Source organism: Anopheles maculipalpis, chromosome 2RL (genome assembly GCF_943734695.1).
Source record: "Anopheles maculipalpis chromosome 2RL, idAnoMacuDA_375_x, whole genome shotgun sequence".
NCBI classification, from domain to species: Eukaryota; Metazoa; Arthropoda; class Insecta; order Diptera; family Culicidae; genus Anopheles; species Anopheles maculipalpis.
This window is the reverse complement of record NC_064871.1, coordinates 52,103,739-52,125,880: the sequence shown is the minus strand read 5'-3', so window position 1 is coordinate 52,125,880 and position 22,142 is coordinate 52,103,739. Positions and strand designations below refer to the sequence as shown.

The following is a 22,142-nucleotide window of genomic DNA, read 5'->3' as shown; positions in this document are numbered from 1 at the left end:
TTTGTAAGATAAACTTGCATTTAAAATTAGTGCCGTGATTCAGTGATGCGTGATTCAATTCATGTAGAAGCCCAAAATAAAACATAGAAATGTATCTATGTACTCTATCTGGAAATTTGTATGATGTTTAGAAACATTTTACATACAGGAAGAGAAACAATCACGAGGACAATTCAAGAACTCCTTACTCGCCTATCATTGAAGTCCTTCGTTCATGTCAAAAGTGAAAGGAAAAAGGCAAACACTCTCAAACGCATTTCCAACAGAGGAACAAATACAAAGAAAAACTTAGGTTATATTCAGAACAACTAAGTAAGCTACGCAAGCAATAAAAATTATTACCATTTATTTCATAATTTATAAGTAGGTGGCAATTATTTGTCTTAAAAGCATACTCTAATTCCAGTGGTAAAAAATCTTAACTCTATCTATGCTACAACTTACTTTTAGCTTAAATCCAGGTCATGCCCTGATATGGTAAATTAAAAAAAAACGGTACTAAAAAGGTTTGTTCTATGAGGCTCCGATCGCCAAAAACGCAACCCATTTTCACGTGCAATGAATTCATAATGTCTCTTTAGTTCAGCTTATGGCATGATGTAAGAACCGTAATTACATACTTGAGGACAAATTCATCTATCTTTGTAAATTTCACTTCGTTGAGTATTAAAAGAGAAGGAATAATAAAGGAAGCAATTAAAGAACAGACGTGTGCACCTTCAGTACAGCATAATAGCCCCCTGTGTTTTATCGTCCGTAGGCGGATTCAAAAACTTTTTCCTTTCGCGGTGTTCGAGCCGTGTGGCGGCAATAAGTAAGATCAAATTCAGCACAACTAGCACAATTCCGGCAGGGATGAAGTAAAAGCTTGATCCGAGCATCGTCAGTCCTGTACTGTACCAGTTGTTGTTACGATCTTCGGCCAGCAGTACGTTGTGCGTTAGATAGTTGTAGAACTGTACGAGCCAACAAACAAGTGCGATTGTTTGGGAGAATCCGGTAAAAAGGTTGCTCACCAACAACACTACCATGGTGCCGGTTTTCTTCGAAGCGGATGCTGACTTTAGTACCGATGCGATCGCTGTGATCACGCCTCCTAGAATACCGAAACCGGTGCCAAGGGCTGAACCAAGCCATAACCAGTAACTCATCACATCCGGCTCATTGCGAATCATTGCCGGGACTAACGAATGAAAAGAATGAAAAGGGAAAATGCTCATCAACGCACTATTGTCGGTAGATTTAATGCATTTAATCAAGTGTATCCTTACCATCAATTTTGTAATCCCTCAATCCAAACCCAACATTCAAACGTCGATGGCCCTGGAACAGTCCGAAATTGATTTGACCGCTAGATTCGGTAAAATTTCTCCGCTTAGCACTGCCCTGTATCCAGTTGTTGGTGGTGAGACTGGCCACAAGCAGTCCAACGATCAGGCAGCTGGTAAAGAACGTTACAAACACGATGCTGCGTGTTTTTAGGCTCATGGTTGCGGTTGGCTTTCGTCTGGCACTTTACCTAGGGGTGTTTAAAGATCAACTTGGCAGCGAGCTTTGTGGATTGGAAATGCGTCACTTCCTATACCTAAAATTACAAATTAGGGGAAACACTTATTAAACGTATAGAACAAATGGAAGGGATAAACCTTCAACGGAGGGCTACCGAAGAAGACATTAGAAGCACGTACGGACACCGGTACATTTATAGCGGACGTAACCTTGTCCAGCAGTAATAAGACGTGTTTTGTACATGTTAGCACAAAGGAAACGATATGTTTTCATAATTTCACATGTTCTTTCGAGCCTTCTTGTGTATTTGTAGGGTGCTTCAATTAGGATTTTGCCTGCAATATACCGAGGGTGGACTAATAACAATTTGTGAGAAATCAAAAGAAAAAAAACCAAACATAATAAAGTGAGGAAGCACCCCGATCGATACGCATGGAAATGCATGAGAAAATAAAACACAACGATTTCACACGATCATCGCTTCTTGCTTCTGCCAGAGTTCATGGCGTTCGATTTTCACGACACCATACGCGCCTATTGACATTTATTGGACCCAATTCCATAGCACGATAAAACGCGAACACTGGCGACCAAGATTCTCTTTGTTAGTGGCACATTCGTATGGGCATTTTGGTCCTGCAACTGTATGATGCACAGAACGGCAACATGCTTCGCTTTTTAAACGTTACACAGTGCCCATTTGGCTTCAATAATGTTATGCCAACAGTGCGCAGCTTACCTTACTGTAGCTTTCTTTACAGTTTTGCTGTAAAGCTGATGCTTCAATCATCAAAGGCGTACACTACTGCATAGCTGAAAACGTAGCACCATTTCGCTGTTACAAAGCTTCTGTTCACTAGCTTCCTCGGTGAAATTTGTACAGGGTACGATCACACTGGTGCACACATTGGAGAATAGTTTTCACGGAAAGTTTATTATCTTAACACTTGCTTCTGGATAGTTCATCACTTGATCGGTGTAGTTTCACTTTTTACCCCGCTTGCTGACTGGCTCTTCTGCTCCAGCAAATATCCTACTGCAGGCTGCGTGCACGATCGCTTTTGTCACAGTGTGCGGACTCACGGGTCAAATTACAATCCACATCCAACACCATTAAATTGCTTTTGCAAACTTATGCTTTACATGGAAAAACATTAAATGCAAACCAAAGCACTATAATTGATAATATGTTGCGATGTTGCTTTTAATTGAAAACAAAATATAAAATTGAAATAGACACCACACATTGTTCATCTCTCTCCCTCTCTCTTTCTTTAACGCCATCTTGTCTGTCAGATTTCAACTGTCACTGGCGTTTAAACAAACGGACGACGAGTGTTGTTTTCTTGCTCGCTGTGTATTGTTTTCTGAAGGGAAGCATTCCGGCGCAATTAAGCTGCATAGTACTTTTTTTCTCCGGAATCGGGAAAACATTACCTTTCCGGTTTTCCAAGTTGTCCGTTGGTAAGGTGCAAAATGGCAGAAAGTGGAGCCTTCAAGGTACCGAGCGTTGACGAAAAGCTGTTAACAAAGCTCCGAAAACCGGTGTTGCCAGCGTCGGTTCCGAAAGTAAACATACCGCCACCGACCACGGCTGAACCACAAAGCGTGGAACAATTCGAACAAAACACGGTAGAAATTCCTCCCGTACCGTACAAAGAACCAAGATGGTCCCGCAAATGTGACCCGGCGCAAGAGTACAGCTTCGAGGTGGAAAAAAACGGCGTCATCATCGAAGAGATTAAACAGCTACAGCATAAACCGTTTTGGTTGTTTGGCCGTTTGCCGAACTGTGACGTGAATATGGCCCATCCGACCATATCCCGGTATCACGCCATCCTCCAGTACCGAGGCACAGATAGTACGGCTGCGGCAAAGAAGGATCAGGAGGAGGAGATGGAAGAATCAAATCGTCCGGCACATGCATCGATCGAACCGGGTTGGTATCTGTACGATCTGAACAGTACGCATGGTACGTTTTTAAACAAACAACAAATCCCGGTACGCACGTACGTTCGTGTTCGAGTCGGGTACATGATAAAGCTAGGGTCGAGTTCGCGTACCTACATCTTCCAAGGGCCTTCCGAAGATGACGAGGAATCGTCGCGCAATGTCACCATCACGGAGATGAAAGTTCGCCGACAGAAGCAGGTAGAATTACGTGAAGAGATCGATGAAATTACGCGCAAAGAACAGGAACGCGTTGAAAAGCTGAAGGAAGAGCAAGGCATCACATGGGGTATGGCGGAGGACGCCGATGAGGAAACCGATCTGACCGAAAATCCGTACGCATCATCAAACAACGAAGAGCTTTTTCTGAACGACCCAAAGAAAACGTTGCGCGGCTACTTTGAACGGGAAGGCCACGAACTGGATTACAACGTTGAGGAGCTATCGGCGGGCACGTACCGTTGCAAGGTGGAGCTGCCGATAGACGGTCCTGATGGGCAACCGCTCGTAGCCGAGGCAACGCACAAGGGCAAAAAGAAGGAAGCTGTCATCCAGTGTGCTATGGAAGCGTGTCGCATACTAGATCGGTACGGTAAATTGCGACAGGCAAATCATGGTAAGTAGGCAAAATGCTCGATTTATTCTCTGGGACACAGACTCAACAATAAAAACCTTTTTTTTTTGTTCAGAACCGCGGCGACGTTTCCGGAAGCAATCGGATTCAGATGATGATGACGATTTTATGGATCGGACGGGAGCAGTCGAGGAACGGCGAGAGCGGAAACAAGCAGCAATGAATCCGCAAACACATACATTTGCAGATTTGGTAAGGCTAACAGGATACTTCTTCGATTGTGTCTGAGCATTTAGTTAAAATAAAAGAAAAATAATAAGCCACATCTTTACAGATCCATAAGGAAGCTCTCATTCTCGACTGTCTGGAGGCCAATGAATGTAAAATACAAAATGCTCGCCTGATAAAACAGGAAACACACTTGCCAGAGAACGACGACGACGTGGAAAAGTTTCTAAGCAATCTCGCTAAAGACACAACCGTGGACAAGTTTGAAATTCGACGGCTGCGCCAGAAGCAAGTGAAGCTAAACAGCGAGCTTAAAAAGATAAAGAAGCTCATCGAAGTGACAAAGCCGGTCGATCTGGACAAGATTGGAATGAATAAGCCGAGTACCTCCGATACCAAGCGGCAAATGTTGCCACTGTTCGGTAAGCGAACCAAGCTCAGCAACACTTTCGGCATCCGGGAATCAAGTATTAAGGCTGAAAAGGATGCTGATCTCGATCCTCCACCGGCAGAGCCAGCTTCTTCAATCGTTCCAGTGCTAGAAAAGTCTCCCAAACAACCTCAGGACGACAATGTTGCAAGTAGCAATGACACAATTAATCGTTTAAAGCAAGAAAAGTTAGGAGAGCCGAGCAGCAGTAAACACAATTTGGGGAAACGATCGTTGGCGGCGAGTGCAGAGCCGAAAGTTGTATCCGAAGCTGCAGGTGCTGGTGGCCATGGCGACAGCACGTCTATTGCTGATAGTAAGAAAAAACGGACCCGTCTTAGAGGTCAGAAAACTCGCGAAAATGTCGATATTGACGATACGGTAGAGATGGCAAGCGAGGATAAAAATGTCGAATGGGTACCGCCATCCGGTCAGACTGGTGATGGTAGAACCTCGTTAAATGAAAAGTACGGATATTAAATGTAGTTGCGGTAACTTGACGCAGCACTGGTTAATAAAGTAAATTGCAGCTATCTTGAAAATTGAATGCAATTTAATTTTAAAATACTTTTCTTGCATCTCTGTGGTAGTTTAGATTTTTTGTTGGTTCGGTTAAAATTCAAATTATCCACGTTCTAGAAACTAGTTAGTACAGTATCCGAGAAATACGAAGAATTGTTTGTTTGATGAATTTTCTCATTCAAATACATCTGATCTCTAGAGTTTATACTACAACGAAAACATTGGTTCTGTCCCACAAGCCTAAAGTACAACGCTGGCAAGCGTTAGATGAATATGAATTTATAAGCATTTTTAATGTGTTAATAAAATGTTTATCAAAACCATTGATCAGTAGTTTTTCGCACTCATGTGCTTATTGTGAAGAAATGTGTCCTGCGTCTGGTTCTACGCCGACATGCCATACACGCAACATACATGTCTGACATTTCATAACTGCGGCTCACTGGCCAGCTGCATTTGTTTTGTTATGAATGTTTAGTGTGCGTGTGTTTTTCTTTTTTCATTTCAGTAGCCGCAGTTTTGACCCGTCCGTCCATGCTGCATCGAATGTAGTGTATTTGTTCCGCGCAGCAAAACACACAAACCTGCTCTTGTGCCCTGATTGTGTATTGATGGTAACCGTAACCGTTGCAAAACGGGCGAATATTGGGTAATAATTTTAGACGATTTCATCGATTTCAATTCACAGGAAAGTGTATGGCCGGGCCTCAGGGCACACGGGAAGGTGCGTACAATTATTTTTAGAAACCATATGAATCTGTGATGTAGCGCCGTTCGCATACCGTGGGAATATCCTTCTTCCTTTCCTAAGAAAAACCCGTGTGTAAGTAAAGCATTTTTAGTTTTGGTATTGGCTTTGCTTCCAGCGCATCCAATACAACCTTTGGCCTATTGTTTCAGATTTGCTCCAGCCGCTGGACTGTGTGCCGCGTTTATTCAACCATGACGCTTCCACCTCAACCCTTACCTACCGAACCATACCGAGTGGTTCCGATCCATAAGCACCGGGAGCTGATGGATCAATGCATTGCACTGATTAACGCTGAATGGCCCCGTTCGTACACGGCTCGGCTCTGGAGTTTGGAGTCGTCGAAGGAAACGCTACCGACTAGCTTTGTACTTACGACGGGTGTGAAAAGTGAAACAATCGTACTGGCCCATGCCAAACTGTCTCCCATCCCGGCGGATCGGGACGCCGTGTTTGTAGAAAGCGTCGTTGTGGCACGCGAACGTCGCGGCCAAGGCATTGGGCGGCTCCTGATGCAGGAGGTGGAAAAACATTGTTTCGATAATTTGCATATGAAGAAAATTTACCTTTCCACCATCGACCAGCAAGCATTTTACGCCAAGCTCGGGTACAAGCTGTGCAGTGCAATTAACATTTTCGGGTCACGTCCTACGCTCAACAAAAGTACCAAAAAAATTTGGATGTTTAAGAGTGCGGACGGTTGATAGACGGGTTAGCGAAATGAACGGGTATACGGAACAATATGTATTTAGTATATTCTTCGTCTGGTTGATTATTGTGTATCGTTAAAGCTCTGTAGGTCATAAGAAACGCTGATGTTATTTATTATTTAGACATGCTAAAGTAATATAAATGCGGATACATGATACGCACATGATTAAATGTAGCACATGCTGCACCCCACACACGCGTATTTGCTCATGGTTTGCGGTAGAGCGTGTAGAACTTTGGCGCTGAAGAAAAGGAGGATAAAAATAACTGCTTGAAATTGTTGAGCTCTTGAAAGGGGTGCAGGGTAGTTTATCCTACGATGCATTTGGAAATAGTTTTCCGAAGTAGAAATGCGTGTCTGATTTCATATTTACAATAAACTTCGCAAAGTGTTTAAAGAAACGAGCAAAAACTTAAGTCGTATTACATGTGTACTGCTCAACGAACGTAGAGGAACCTACGCCGAAAATCTACAAAAATTGTACACTATATCCAATAGAATATACCACGATGAAAGTGTTCCATGGATGTGCCACAGTTATTTCTGATTTAAAAAAATAACATATCACAATCATAAAGTAAGCTTTGACAAAAATTGTGTATCTTTGATTTGGTTGCTTCCTCCGTTCATAGTTTGCTACACTAACCCTGCACCGAGTTCGACCGAGTTTGTTGTTGTCTTTCGTTGTTTATTTGACATTTCAATTGAAGCCGGCGTCGAGGAGAATAGGTTGTTTTCATCACCGTTTTCTCAATCTCCTAGCGATTGTGTCTGTTTCGTTGAATGTTTAAATGTAGCAGGCACAGAGACAAATAATGATGGTGTAGCAGGACGTTGAAAATAGGGCCATTGCGTTTTGGTGTGAAATAATCGTACTGTGACCGGTGAACTAAAACAACCACCAACAGCCTTCATAAGTATCGAGAATTCAAACCCTCAGTAAGGATTGGCGCTATTGAGAGGCTTTTTTATGGAAGGAACTTGCTGAAGGTACGTTTAAATATTCAAAAATAGATACTAAACAATTCATGGCATAGATTTATTGTTCCAGAAAACCTTGGCGAATGCTCAAATCAACTACAGCAACATGGATGTTCTACATTACTGCAAGTCTCTAGCAACGACAAGCCGGTATATGCAAAACAACAAATTAATTGTATTTTGTAATGTGTCTATTTGTTGGGTATATTGAACCCTTATTTGTCTATTTGTTGGGTGAACCACCTTTAGTATCACCACAGCCGGAATCAACTTTCCACAGACAGCGGTTTTATAGCGGTAACTTGCCCTTAACGCTAGCAGACCCTTTCGAATATATTATAAGCTCCACACACTCTTTCCATCGCAAGTTTGTTCATTCTCTTTGCCTTGGTTACGAATATTTCGCTCTTCAATTATTGATGTTAACGGGATAACAGTTTCTATGGTTTTGTTGTCTCTGGTTCTAGTCGCCAGGCTACTGTCCACGGCGTTTCTCATGTTCATGACCAAATGGGCATGAATTTCCCTGTCCAAAATCGCGACAATTTGCCTAATCTCATAACCGTGTCAGGGCATAAACTTTTCTTCCTAGGACAACGCCTACTTCCTCGGGAAACTACTCTTCATGCACTAATGCTGCTACAACGCACGATCATTCGCGCACACCGCCATCTGTCGGGGAGTGGTTACTAAAGCTTTTGGTAGCACCACTGCGGTCCCTACTATCATTTTAGTCGATCCCGTCGACTATTGTTGATACAGTGTTCAATACATATTTCAGACTACGTACACCACGTGGTTCCAAATTACAATGACGACGCATTCCTGCAAAATTTTCGTTCGCCAGAGGAAACACAGTTGAGATTTAGCCGTTTGCTAGCATCGTCGGCACATAAGAAATTGACAGGTTTATCTATTATATTTGGCATGATGTTTCCAAAAATAAATCACTATTTGAGTTTTATTTCTTCCGGGCAAGTCGGAAACGAAGCTGATGGTTCCGTCAGCTACATCACCTAGGGTAGTTTAAAGTGTGCTGCAGCCCAAAAGATGGAACAGCTAGCGAAAAAGGAATGTGACCTTCGGGGTTAACTTACTTTTACGTATACCTTCAGGGACCAGTCGCAAGCGGGCTTTCTGTAAGTGTAACGTACAAGGGATAAAATTTATCGGATGGGCTTCGGACTTTAACGGACAGAAAACGGATCTTTGTACCCTTCATGCCGCCCTACCAGTAGCTGACGAGTACGGCCCTTATAACTCATGACATGCTCCACCATTAGGATATTTGCATGGCATGATAACAGTTCAGCTTGATTGCCACGATCGATACTCGCTGCTCGCAAACTTCGCTAAAGATACCCCTTAGTACCTTCGACAGCATAGTCAAGGTGATCGTACCAATGTAGCAAAACTCCTCCACCCCTACTGACAAAGTTGCCTTAATAACCACTACTATGGATTTTTAAAATATAAATTTGTCTTAGTAGTGCCTTAGTTGGCGGATTTTCAAAGTTTTTGTCCATAGGGACAACAACGTTGCGGTCAACTTAACTTCATCCAAGCTCTATCACGATCAGAGCCAGAGGTAAGCTGGCAGTTGGTCGTTGTTGCATCGATCCTCTCAAAATGTTCTTCAATTTATTAACTTAAAAGTAACTGTTAAAATAGTATTTTTTAATAAAATGCAAAACTTTTGCCATTAAACCCATTTAGCAATTTCCTCTAATTTTCGTGCATTGTGTTTTTCGCCATAGTATAGCGCTAACTTATTGTTTGACCGTTGATTACACCATTGTGTGTGATCATCGTGTCTGTTGATCGTATTTTACACAGCGCGCCGAGCATCAATTGTGCAACGTTGCGTCGATGTTTGTGTGCTTCTTCGTGCTGTCATTGTGTGGCATCGGATGGTTTGTTTATGTCCAATCAGATTTTTCTTCTCGTCGTCGTTATTGTTCATGTGCCCTTCGGGGACGGCGCTGATAAACTACTTTGTAAGGTTGAATTGTCGTTTTGGTGCTCTTCCCGAAAGGGGTTTCTAAAGCAGGTATGCGATAAAGTTAAAAAAATATTGCGATAGCAACAATAAGCTAAGTAAACGCATCTCTTAAAGTTCCCGCTGATCATTGCATTATGTAAAGTTTAATGTGTACTGTTGAACGATAATAATAGAACATTCCGTTTTGCCACAACCGTTCAACAGGTTTCCCACCAATCCCAGGGGACACCCAGAAACCCAGAATGGGTTCCGATTGTATGCAGCCTGGCAAGCGTGGCCTTACGGTATCGGTCGTAGTGCTTGGTGGCGCATGCTTAACCGTAATGTTAGCCTATCTGGCCTTCGGTGACAGTACGGATGAGTCGGGCCTGCGAACGCTTCGTATGGTGAGCATCATTTTCCGCCACGGTGACCGTTCACCGACCGATTTCTACCCGAACGATCCGCACCGGAATCATCACTGGACGGGTGGTTTAGGCGCACTATCTGAGGTACTTACACACATGGTACTATTCGCAAATGCCAAGTCATCGTAAATTCATTATTTTTTCACACATTCATAGAAAGGATCGCAGCAGATGTACCAGTTGGGAAAGTTGCTTCGACCACGGTATTATCGTCTGCTTCCCCCGAACGGTTTATACTCCAAGGAACACATGACCATAGTAAGCAGCTATGCAGAGCGATGTATAATGAGCGCGCAGAGCTTTATAGCCGGTTTTCTTCCACCGCTGGAAAACACCAATCCATTACCGATACCATGGCAACCAGCCGCTGTTAATGTGTTACCACGCGATCGAGACACGGTACGTAATTGTGCCGATTTGGAGTGCAAAGCATACTACTTTATAAATAATATTTTTCTTACACTTTCGCTGAACAGATTTTAGCTCAAAAGCAACCCTGTCCAAGGTATGACCAATCGAAACAACGCTTACTAGCTTATCCGCCCAAGGATGTTAGGGAACTGTACGAAAAGAATGCGGCACTCTTTCGTACGTTAAGCCAAGGGACGGGCCAAAATATAAGCACCATTCTCGATGTGGAGCTGCTGTACAACACGCTCGAGATTGAAAAGGCGGCTGGTCTGGAGTTGCCCGACTGGACGGAAGGCATTTTCCCGCAAAAAATGTTACCGATTGCCGAGCGTAGTCTGGCGCTGATCACCGAGTTACCGTTGATGAAGAAAATTAAAGGCGGTGCGATCGTGGCCGAACTGCTGGACAATGCAATTCGGCGACGTTCCGGTATACTGATACCGGAACGTAACATTTTCATCTATTCCGGTCATGACGTAACGCTGGTAAACTTTATGCGAGCGCTGAATGTAATCGAACAGACCACTGGCAAGCCGGACTTTTCCGCTGCGATCGTGTTCGAGCTGCACCACAGCATTACCTTTGATGATGATTTTGAGGTGAAGTTGGTGTACTTTTTCAACAGCGACGACAAGTATCCGAAGGAGATCGAAATACCGAACTGTGAAAGTCCTTGTTCGTTGACCAAGTTTGAGCAAGTGATGGACACGGTGAGGTTGAGAAATTACGACGAAACGTGTCAGTTAGTGTGAAAAGTGTCTTGATAATCCTAAACATTGTTGTAATATAAGATACATGTGATGAATTGTAGCTGTTGGAAGGAACAAGGAAAAACACAATGCCAAAAAGACAATCTCATTTGTGACCATATTCTAAATAGTGGCCTCGTTAAAATGTTTATTTTTATTTTGTTGAATTTTCAAGTTACTCTAATAAATAAAGTGTTTAGAAAATACTTCGTAGTCTTGAGCCACTGCAGATGTCCTATGAAGCAATCACTATTGAGAGTTAATAACAGATACTTTTTATTCATTTATTGGTTTTAGTAAACTGTCCGTCAAAGAGGTTTAACAGGAAGAGGAAGTAGAAGATATTAAAATTATTATTATGAACAAAAGGAAGATTCACGAAAATGAGACAGAGGAACATTGTAGTCGATCAGGCAACAGGTTGGCGAAAGCCAATAGAGCCCTAAGAAAACGGTGTGTCGTTCGAGACGTAGTGTGTGTGGCGGGATGGGATATACAGAGGAAGTCTATCGCGAAGGTGACGAGAAGGGGCGTAAAGGGCGATAGCTGATAGGAGAGGAGGGACATCAAGTTCATTTAACAAGATACCTACGATGACGCTAGAACGGATGTGGAAATATTTTTGTTCAATGGGCTCGACCCCAAGAAGGTAACGGAACGGATAAATTTGCGTTGAACGCTCTGCAGTCTGGTCATCGCAGTTGACTATTACAGACTATACAGGCTGCTTATTCTAGGGAAGATCGAACCCAACAACAATACAGAGACTTCAGACAGAGGGGACCGCGGATATCGGACGATAGCCTAACAATCATGCCCAGAGATTTGTTAGCTCTGGTGATAACATAATCAACATTTTGTTGAATGAAAGTGTCTCCCCAAGCCACACACCTAGATCCTTTACAGAAATTACACGACCTACATATAACTGTATCACAGAAAGCGTACATGAACTGAATCACATGGGAACTGGTGAACGAAATCTAGGCTATTCTAGCGACACCACAAAGAGAAGGAATTGCGGAAGTTTTGGAGGATACAACAGTCAGCAGACGAGGACACAGGAAGAAAGATCTTGAGAAAATCAGCGTAGAGCAAGAATCCTCAGGTGGAGATAGAGGTACATTCGTTGACAAATAGGGTACATAAAGGAGGACTAAGGACACTTCCTTGAGGAACTTCGGAGAAGCCTACGAAGGAATTGGACTGGCACGAAAACACAGATACGCCGTCAGGGTTAGGAAAAAAATAGAATTTAAAGTTTTTCCTTAAATGTACTTAGGTTCGACCATGTCTTTCTGCTAACGTTCGCGGTTTACTACGGTGATCATAATGCACATTACGTCTGCTTTATTCTTGTCAACGATCTGAAATAAGGTTTCGCACACGGTCATCCAGTCATTCTCATGATATGATCTTCGCGGAAGTTGTTTTGTGTTGATAAGTTTCCACAGGCTGCACTGTAACCTGTTGGTAGCCTCCAGTACCCTTGAGTGCATTCATCACCATTTATATTGTTATAGATGTTGAGTTTTAACTTTTAAACATTTGTAGTTCTCGATGACTCCATTCCTACGAAATTCAGTATTTGCTACCTAGATCAGATCGTCTTTTCGACAACCTACAAACGTTCTTGAAAGTTTTGCATCGCCCTGCACCTGGAATGAACTGATTGATGATCATTCATCTAACAACTGTTCCATCGCAGTGTGGAGTCTGGTGCGGTATTAGTTTCTACGACACCTAAGATAGCCATACACCAACCAATGATATCTTTCTACAAATTCAGGTAAAGTCTGAATCCTGGATCAACAGATGATTGTCTCGAAGGTTTCTCCACAGAATTTTGAATGACTCTCTAGAATGGACACTAAGTATTCGGATCGACTAAGACTAAGACTGGGGCGGTCCGGTGGCAGTGCGGCAGTACCGGGGTTTTCAGATCATCCAGACCGTTCCCCCGCATTGAGGACTGACAATCCAACTAAGTGGTATCGGCAAGTCTAGTTAAACCATTCGATGATCGGCGTGAGAAAGCAGACTACGAGAAATGAAGCTAATAGTTTGGAAAACGATGAACAAATTGAACACATGCGATGAGTTACGAGTTGCTACCACCAGAATCATAAAAAAACAAGTCTTAATTAAAGACAAGATACTCAAATATTTATTTTTTGTACACATAAGTTTTATAGGGCAGAATAAGAAGTAGGAAATGTCAAACGAAGGGTGTTTATAGATTTTGCGATCTGTGGAGCAAATAGTTCATAAGTCTAAGTAAATCTACGTGACCATTGTTCATAGCTCGAAATGCATTTCCTTCGTAGAATATTGTAGGACAAAATTCCGCAACTTCCTTGGTAGAAGGTACCATCCACACGCGTGCATACATCGATTTCTGGTATTTCTTTTGTTGGTGGAAGGGAGGAGGGGGGCGTTAAGAAAACCAAACGTTGCGTAATTTTTATCCTTTTCAGACAAGCACGGCATATACAGGCAGCTGCTCGTGTACTTTACTTTATTATTGGACATGTAAAATCATCAATCATTAGCCAGCTTCAGCCAACTTGTTATGAAAAACGTACAGAATCTGCGTCGTGTATGATTGACTGCACTACACAGATGAAACCTAATTCTACCATTTTGACCGTTTCCGTACCAACTACATTTTTATCTGTGCACAGATAAAAATAGAGCCCCACTCTATTCGTTGCCTGTTTCCTAAGATAGTAATTACCAAAAGAGAAAAAAGTATCCATCCTGGCAGAAAACTCATTTAATTGTACATTTCACATACCGCAACAATCCCGCCATGGAAAAACGAGATACAGGGAAACAGAGCTGGTGCTTCGTATTGGGTAAATTAATTTTACACCCAAGTATTGCTTAAATTCTTAATTTCCATAGAAGATGGCCCAATGCATACTTGTACGCGCTATTTTGTTCTATTCCGTCCGCACGAAAAAGAAAGATGGTTGGAGGTTTAATGAAGAGAGAATTTTCTGAACATTCACAATTCGCCTGCTGTCTCACCAATCAGGAATTGAATGGTCGCGGTATGCATAAATGGTAGGTTAATGCATATAATTAATATTTAAAAATGGATAAAGTAGAGGTGCAAGCGTTGGAAACGCATTCGTCGCCTTCGTCCTTACAATACAAGTGTTTGTTTAAAAGTCCGAACGCCCGTTCCTTCTTGCGCCTCAATCCTCCATACTTTCATTACGCTCTGGAGAGTGATCGTTATTTTTAGGTGACGTCGAACGGGACTTGTCGTGAGACTTGTCCTGCGACTGCGAGCGATCACGCGATCGTGAATGGGAACGTGGCGAACGGGAACGGGAACGGGAGCGCGAGCGTGACTTGTTATCCTTAGACTTGGAGCGCGAACGGGAGTGGGATTTAGAGCGGGACCGTGAGCGGGAACGGGACTCATCGCGATCGCGTTTCGGTGAGCGGGAACGTGATTTTGATTTGCTATTATCGCGCGATTTGCTGTAAAGAGTTGACAAAAAAAAAACACGCGTTTAAGTAATGGGAAATTTGCACGATTCAATATAGCTTACTTTGAGCGTGAGCGTGAGCGAGATTTTTCCGGCGATTTCGATCCATTCTTTGATTTCGAGCGACTGCGCGACTTGGACCTGCTGCGTGACGAACGGCGCGACCGAGAACGAGAACGCGATCGGCGACGGGAACGTGATCGCGAGCGGCTGCTGGAAGATCGCGAGCGTCCACGTCCGTTGCGACCATTGCGTCCTCTGTCCTCGACCAGACGAATACGCCGTCCGTTCAACTCGGTATCATCCAGCTTCTCAATAGCAGTTTTCATGTCAGATAAAGTTGCAAATTCTACCACGCTACAATCAAAAATATATAAAACACAATTAGTACAGTCACATCGAAAGAAACAATTGCAGTAAAACATTCACTTACCCTTCATTCTTGCGTTGCTTGTGGGCATCAGCATACGTGACTTCTCCGGCTTGGCGCATATAGTCCTTCAAATCCTTTAGAACCCAAAATAAGTGAGAAAATAAACGCAAACAAACAATTAGTCAAGAATGTTCACTAATATATATTAATCCACAAGTACAGTGCAATACTCTGGAAAAAAACTAAGTATAATGTTTTTGTTTTATACGAAGAAAATAGTTACTTTCTCGTTAACCTGTAAAACCTGTTTGATAGTAAGGGACATATCTCGACAGATGGATTGGCTAACTAAAAAGAACAGCAGGTACTACCAGCAAACACGCTGTACAGACCAATCACAGTTTTCTTCTGATAACAGAACGCGTTTTTCCAAAATATCCAAAAACAAAAGCAGAAGATAATCGACTTTTTTCTCTTTGTACGATTTGCAAAAAAAAGGGCAGGCATAATGAAAAGAATCATTGATACGATTTCCGTAGGTTATGGGCGGCGATGAGCGAGGTGGTTTCTCCAACAAAAAATGCAACAGCATGGTGGGCCTTGGAGAATCATCCGTGCAGCAGGTCTTCTGCTTTTTTGCAAGTGGGATTGGGAGCACATACGATCGACGTTCTTAAGGAAGTTTTTCTTCCTTCCTTCAATAGCTTTTACGATCTAATCTGGCGATCATATTGGTATTTGGTCCTCTTCTTCCTCCAGTTGACGATTCAAATGCGCACCGGATGTTGGTCACAGTCAAGCAATCTCTTTCCAGTCTCGGTGGTTATATTCATTGAGCGGGTTTTTTTCATGTTATTGGCTGCTTCTCTTCGCATTTATCTTTTGATTTCTTTAGTTTGTCCCAAGAGTCATGCTGAATCCATTTCACAAGTTGTCTTGATGGTTCCTTCCGGTGCTTTATGATTCTTTTCATTATGTCCTTCAGCAATATCATTTCCGTTCAGATAAGTATGGAAAGGGATGTCCATTTTCGGCTCGCCTAATCCCCTGCTGCGTAGCGCTATTTAATAACTCGCCTACTTCTCCTATACCTAGCATTCAAACCAATTGAATTGACTACGCTACTCTGTGTAAAGAGAAACAAAAGAAAACCTGAACATCAAACGAAATGAACAGGAATACACGCGCGTTCGATAGTTTTCTCGTGTAAACGGTAAAACCATCGATTAGATAGAACTTCGACACAGACTCACACTCGCAGAGGAAATACGATTTAATTTAAAAAGAAGATAAACAAAAATCTAAAAAAAATCGACCATTACCTTGACGGCCGGGCACACACACAGTGTTTTGGTATTTTGGGACAGTCAACGAATCATCATCTTTCCTTTATCATGTCTCTTTCAGAATCACCGATTTGACCTCTCCTTTGCTTCATGCATGTGTGTGTTTAATGTGGATTTGGAGCGCGGGCGTAACCGTCACACTGTGCTGCAAAACACCATCGCCAAAATGCCAAAGGAGGGGGTGGAGAGCTTCATTCCTTCACATAACACGCTTGAAACTTCTTTCTGTGACGCGGAGAAGGTTCCCTTTTTGGAAGGGAATGCGGTGGGCGATCGACGATACCCAGAGTAGCGAATAAGGGCGTCCCGATGAACGCAAATTATCATCATCAGAGCGATGCTCGGAGACTTTTTCCATTGTTACTACGTGACGCGATAGTAGGCTGTTCACTGCTGACGAAATAATCATCTTCCAAAACGTCCGACCAACAACACACATCGAAAACGGAAGGATGCGTAACGGGCTGCGCACCATTTGCCACTGAGATCAAAAGAATAGACGATGATACGAAAGAGTTTCCGATCAACATCCAGGTATCATCCTTCCCCGGTAGAATAAATCTCGCATCATGCTATGAGTGTCGTCTTTCGCTCCAGCCACCATCGATCGATCAGGAGTGTGTGAGAGTGTGTCCATGTTCTCGAGTGGATGAAATGGATTGAAATACGCATTTGGCAGGGGAAGAAAGCAGTCAAAGCTTGAAAATAGAAAAGAAAAAAGGAATAGATCATACGCGTCTACGCGCGCGTACGGCTGTGGACGGGTTCCAAGATGACATCGCCGAAGTTCCAAGAAGTTGAGCCCGGATCCGCATCTTCCATTTGCGGCGCGAGAAAACGTTCACTTCCTTCTTTGGTCCATCATCATCTTATCGGAACTACACCACCATGTCTCGGAGACATTCGTTGGAGGGCTTCAATCATCGGGCCATTTGAAGCGGGACATAACAAGGACATGACTTTACTTTGAGAGGCATCATTTGGATCATCTTCATCATGGTCAGCTGGCGTTGTCGCAGTACTTATTTGGCAGCACATCGTCTCAAGAGCCGAACACATGAAGCACATAAAATTGTGACGAGGATTCTCGTTGGTGCAGCAAATGGCTTATTGTTGCAGCAAAGGGGAAAAAATCATCATCTTCATCATGGGAGCTGAGTTGTCCGGATCCACCACAGTCACTTCCTCCCCTATGGACGGTTCAGGGACTCGTACCCCGTGTTTTGAAGGTTTGAAGAGAGCAGAATTTGACATCGTCTCACGCAAAGGCCTAGGATTCCTTAAAGCAATTTCGGACTGCGTTGTCTTATTGTGCACGATCGAGGGCGAATATCGTCCTTTCGAAAGCTCATCGGTCACACGATTTGAGAGCCAGACATCCACAACGTCATCCCTTCCTACGCTCATCATCAGACGATCAGACCAGACCAAGGGGCAGCAGCCGATCGATCCTTGGGCCTCGCGCACAAATCTTCAAAATTAATCAATGTGAAAAATTTTCAAGAATTAGTGTACCATTGATAAAAAGGTAGGAAGAGATTGTGTAGAAAAGAAAAAGAAGTAAATGAAAGAAAAATCAAAGGAACTTCAACGGTACTTTTTTTCTAAATTGATTGCTTTGCTGCTGGACAACAACACAGCTTGCCCGTGCGCTCTCCAATGTACCCATTAACTCCATGTGTCCAGAGAATGAGGCTGAATTGTGTTGAACCGGGAGGAATGAGCGTGGACTGTCCTTGTAAGGCTTTTTCCCGTCTTCACCGTATTAGCGTTCTTGTAAGGTTCCTTTTGATAATAACTCCTCATAAACTGACACAAGCTGCGGACTAGTATGTAGATGTAGGATGATCGTTTAACGTGCGAGTTGAGTTTCTGGTCTGCAGGCAATGCACTGAATCCATCTTTGGCCATCTAACCAAATGCCGCCAACCTCATCGCACTCTGGTGTTGGTGGTGGTGGTGTTTGTCACACAAGTATCGGATGTTGCTGATTCATACATGAAGACCATAGGAAAGGTCCTCCATGTTGGGGCTATCGTCCTTCGCACAGTTGCTGATTCACTAAACCAGTGGTCCCTCATCCGATCGTTTCATAGATTGGCTCTCCCTAGTCACATTTGCAGTGTTGCTTTCGTCAACAGGCGCTACCACACAGTCTATTGTGTAAACCCTAGTTCTACGACCTCTCTCATCATGATATAAGGGCAGCCGCCTTAACAGAAAGAGAATATAATATATACACAATTTTACTACATTTACTTAAATTTGTTATGCTGGCTTCTAGGATAGAAATTTTTGCTATTGGTCACATATATTGCAATGCACCTTTTCCTGCTAGAGAGCAAGCTAAAACGTACCCTATGTCGTCTTCTATGCGCATTTATGAACCATCTTCTTATTACATATATTTTCGAATGAAAAAAGTAACTGACAATCCTGATAGCAGGAATACATAGTTATTTAGAATCGAAAATCTTCCGAAAACAAGAAGAACACATTCGTGCAACTGGTTGATTACGATTTAATAACATCAATTAAACCATAACATAGATAGCAAATGCTGTATAATTTGTTAGTGTTTGCAATACTTTAAACAATCATTTTGTTTTTCTATATCCTGAACATTTTTCAAGTTAGATGCTATTAGTTCAATCAAATCATTTTCTTCGTTTTACAAACAGGATACGTGCTTGTACATTTCACTGTTTCAAGAATGATAAACCAATCGTAAATTGTCTAGCATAATATAGAGTGAAATTAGTAGCGACGACGATTGTACAGTGACCGTCAATAATATAAGACTACCTTTACATGTTCATTTGTCAAAAAGCTGATTTCGATATTTCGATTAGGTATAGCTTTACCAATTTTTCGGTAAAATTATCATCAGTAACTGATCTATAGCATCTTTGTTTTTATCCTAAAGTTCATCAATGATTGTGTATTAATAAAGCAATCAGAAATTTGAGTTGCAACATGTGCCCAAAACTATTAAGATTTTTTGTTTGAATTTTAAAATTGATGAATGGTCTTATATGTTAAGGCCATATTTTCGTCCAAATAGAAAGATTTGAGAATCGATGTTATGTTTTATTTCTGCTTATAGGAACATTTTTTTCAGAATGCACAATTTTACAAAAACCAAAAAATCCTCTATCCGTTGCAAGTAGGCTTCGCAAACTCATATTTACCTGATGTGCAATAGCTGGTGGTCTTATTTTATTGGCGGCAACTGCACACAACTAAACATCAGCGAAAATTGGACTATTAATCAGCTATTTAATCAACAGCATGGAAACTACAAGTTTCCTTTCATAAAAATCACAAGCAACACACTTCGGTTAAGCATAAAAACATGTATCATCATATACTTAAAAGCTATCAGTTTTACAAATGTGATTAAAAATGAATAATAAACAAATGTAAAATTACAAAAAAATATCACAATCCATGAGGCAAATGCAAACTTTATCGACAACACATTTAATATTGTAACTCATCTGATCTATCAAACATTATTTTACTCCAGCAGAAGTTTTGAGAGGTAGATTTGTAAGCCGAATTATATGTTAAAGGAGATGCACCTGCATATTCCTTTCTTATTTTGTTAAATATCAAATAAAACCGTATCAACATGAAATTACAAACCCCATCCATCAACAAGTAAGTTCATTTTTTTTATATTTTGCATGAAAATTCCCCCCTGTGTGTAACATGTAAATGGAATGAAAAGCTACATACCTGCCAGCTGACGCGGGTCGATAAATTCTCCACCACCAGACGATATTCGGTGCGTAGCGGCGGTCCATAGCGGGAACTGTTCCTGGAATTGCTTTTATATCTAAACCAACAGTTCAAGGGATTGTGTGTTATTAATACTAATCGGAGGGTTCGTTATTTGACACCCATCACGTTGATCATACTTACTTGTCAAACCTTCCGCCACGGCGGTCCCTATCGTAACGATCCCGTTCACGGTAACCGCTAGGGCCACGAGCAGTACCTCTAGCCGGCTCCACTACGACTCTGGGGGATACAATGAACGTAAGACAAATAATACACAATCAAACGGTACACCAAAAAAGCATTTTTCTTTTCTTAGAGCAATCCGCTGTAATATTAGCGAGATGCATTAGGTATTTTACAAAACATGAGTACACACCTTTCCCCTAGCAGTTCCTTCCCGTTCAGCTCATAAACGGCGTCATCCGCATCGCGATAGTCTTCAAATTCCTAAAAAAAAAGAAAAAAAATGCAATATTTCCACCAATTCAACATGTGCTTTGAGCATTCAGCAGAGAAAGCTATACTTACAACGAAGCCATAACCATTCTTGATCAGAATATCCCTCGTTCTGCCATAACCTTTGAAGAAACGCTCCAAGTCGCGTTCCCTGACGCCGTAAGGCAAACCGCCTACATACACCCGTGAGCCGACCATTACTCGTTGTACCTCGCTCAAACTCCTTGCTGTGTGCAATAAATCAATAAGAAAGTGGTAAAAACACTTTTCTCACATATTTTAAGCTAAATAATAAGCCATGCAGCGATAAATAAATTTGTCACGCGAACATCAAACATGGCGGCTTTACAACCCGTTTTCCGCATAGCCGCAGCGAGGCACACGATGGCATTTTATGCCGGGTAAAAAATGCGGTAGCTTCATCGAATTCTATTTACTAGCCACGTCGATTTTTACATACCTGGTAGAAGGTTACACCAAACAAGCGGCAAATGAACAATAAATCGATATCAAACGTGGTATTTGCCAATCGAAATGCTTTCCGGTTCACAAATCCACAGATTTTTCACCGTCACACGCACACGTTCGTACTGCAACTTGCTGCGAAGAATCTGATCTAGCGAATCTTCTTTTTCATCTTCTGACAGGGGCACAATAGGCGATGCGTGTCGGTCATCGAATGTGGAACAACATTGACATTAGATGCGATTGTTTGTAGCGGAACTGGACAGTTTGTTGTACAATCATGTAAATTGAAATGTGTTTTAGTTGTTTTAGTAATTGCTGGCTAATTAACAAAACTGCAGAGTTCCAAAGTTTTAATTCAAAGAGGATCGAATTTTCTTTAAGAACTAAGCACCGTAATGTAAACGCTTTCAATGGGCTTTTCTTGTTGTCGAGCGGTAGAGTTCGAAATGAGGCTGTTCGAACAAAAATATTAATTTTGTAATTGGACTGAAACACGTAAATTAAGACAGAAAAAACAGTTATTTACATGAATTCATTCATAGCATATCTTCTTGCTCCATTCGCGATCGGCAGATAAAACGCTCATAGCAAAAAGGCTTTTGTGAATCATGCAAAAAAAATGCTGGCATCGGGCGAAATCCATGATTTTGGGGCGAAAAGTTTACATTTTTTGACAGCAATTTTTTGTTTTTTTTCCTTCGTTGGAAGTTTTGACAAATGTGATGTGTCTGGATTTCTTTTTTCACGTAGAAAACTGCAAATAGCGGCTGACCAATATCCCGGAGTTTACCGTTTTAAGCGTACGAATTCTCTTGCCGTGTTCTTAAGTGCAGTAGTCGTGAATCAGAACTTCACCCGTTATTCTTCGTTCACAGCTTTTTTTTGTGTTTCGCTGACGTACGGTATACGCTGCCGACTTTTTTTTATCTAGATAAGGCAAACGTTTCGACCCGTCTCATTACTCATTGCTATAATTATTTCATAAGT

General features: G+C 42.1%; 5 protein-coding genes across 8 annotated transcripts; 3 read left to right on the top strand and 2 right to left on the bottom strand.

Annotated features, from left to right (window-relative positions):
• Nucleotides 1–716: 716 nt before the first annotated feature.
• LOC126558988 (uncharacterized) lies at nucleotides 717–1,489 on the bottom strand. The gene is made up of 2 exons (XM_050215080.1): nucleotides 1,272–1,489; nucleotides 717–1,183 (listed from the first exon to the last, which is right to left on the bottom strand). Exons 1-2 carry the CDS (start codon nucleotides 1,486–1,488, stop codon nucleotides 720–722), a joined length of 681 nt encoding a protein of 226 aa, XP_050071037.1. The 5' UTR covers nucleotide 1,489; the 3' UTR covers nucleotides 717–719.
• A 1,495-nt stretch (nucleotides 1,490–2,984) lies between these two features.
• Nucleotides 2,985–5,171, top strand: LOC126559763 (kanadaptin). Its single transcript, XM_050215937.1, has 3 exons — nucleotides 2,985–4,075; nucleotides 4,149–4,285; nucleotides 4,368–5,171. The coding sequence occupies exons 1-3, from the start codon at nucleotides 2,986–2,988 to the stop codon at nucleotides 5,169–5,171; spliced, it is 2,031 nt and encodes a 676-aa protein (XP_050071894.1). The 5' UTR covers nucleotide 2,985.
• Nucleotides 5,172–6,155: 984 nt separating this feature from the next.
• On the top strand, nucleotides 6,156–6,696 carry LOC126559239 (N-alpha-acetyltransferase 80-like). The gene has a single exon (XM_050215369.1). The coding sequence runs from the start codon at nucleotides 6,156–6,158 to the stop codon at nucleotides 6,663–6,665; it is 510 nt and encodes a 169-aa protein (XP_050071326.1). The 3' UTR covers nucleotides 6,666–6,696.
• Nucleotides 6,697–9,303: 2,607 nt separating this feature from the next.
• LOC126558439 (serine-arginine protein 55) lies at nucleotides 9,304–20,949 on the bottom strand. Of its 4 annotated transcripts, none has more exons than XM_050214456.1 (8): nucleotides 20,760–20,947; nucleotides 20,608–20,678; nucleotides 20,373–20,471; nucleotides 20,187–20,286; nucleotides 15,160–15,233; nucleotides 14,790–15,083; nucleotides 14,408–14,718; nucleotides 9,304–9,313 (listed from the first exon to the last, which is right to left on the bottom strand). In XM_050214456.1, exons 1-7 carry the CDS (start codon nucleotides 20,883–20,885, stop codon nucleotides 14,427–14,429), a joined length of 1,056 nt encoding a protein of 351 aa, XP_050070413.1. In that variant the 5' UTR covers nucleotides 20,886–20,947; the 3' UTR covers nucleotides 9,304–9,313; nucleotides 14,408–14,426. The 4 variants fall into 4 exon arrangements, with proteins under 4 accessions (XP_050070413.1, XP_050070414.1, XP_050070415.1 ...); XM_050214457.1 differs by having other exon boundaries at nucleotides 20,187–20,268; XM_050214458.1 differs by lacking the exons at nucleotides 9,304–9,313; nucleotides 14,408–14,718; nucleotides 14,790–15,083; nucleotides 15,160–15,233 and adding an exon at nucleotides 18,451–18,657 and having other exon boundaries at nucleotides 20,760–20,949.
• Nucleotides 9,899–11,230, top strand: LOC126558254 (lysosomal acid phosphatase). The gene is made up of 3 exons (XM_050214231.1): nucleotides 9,899–10,147; nucleotides 10,220–10,462; nucleotides 10,540–11,230. Exons 1-3 carry the CDS (start codon nucleotides 9,899–9,901, stop codon nucleotides 11,224–11,226), a joined length of 1,179 nt encoding a protein of 392 aa, XP_050070188.1. The 3' UTR covers nucleotides 11,227–11,230.
• Nucleotides 20,950–22,142: the final 1,193 nt, after the last annotated feature.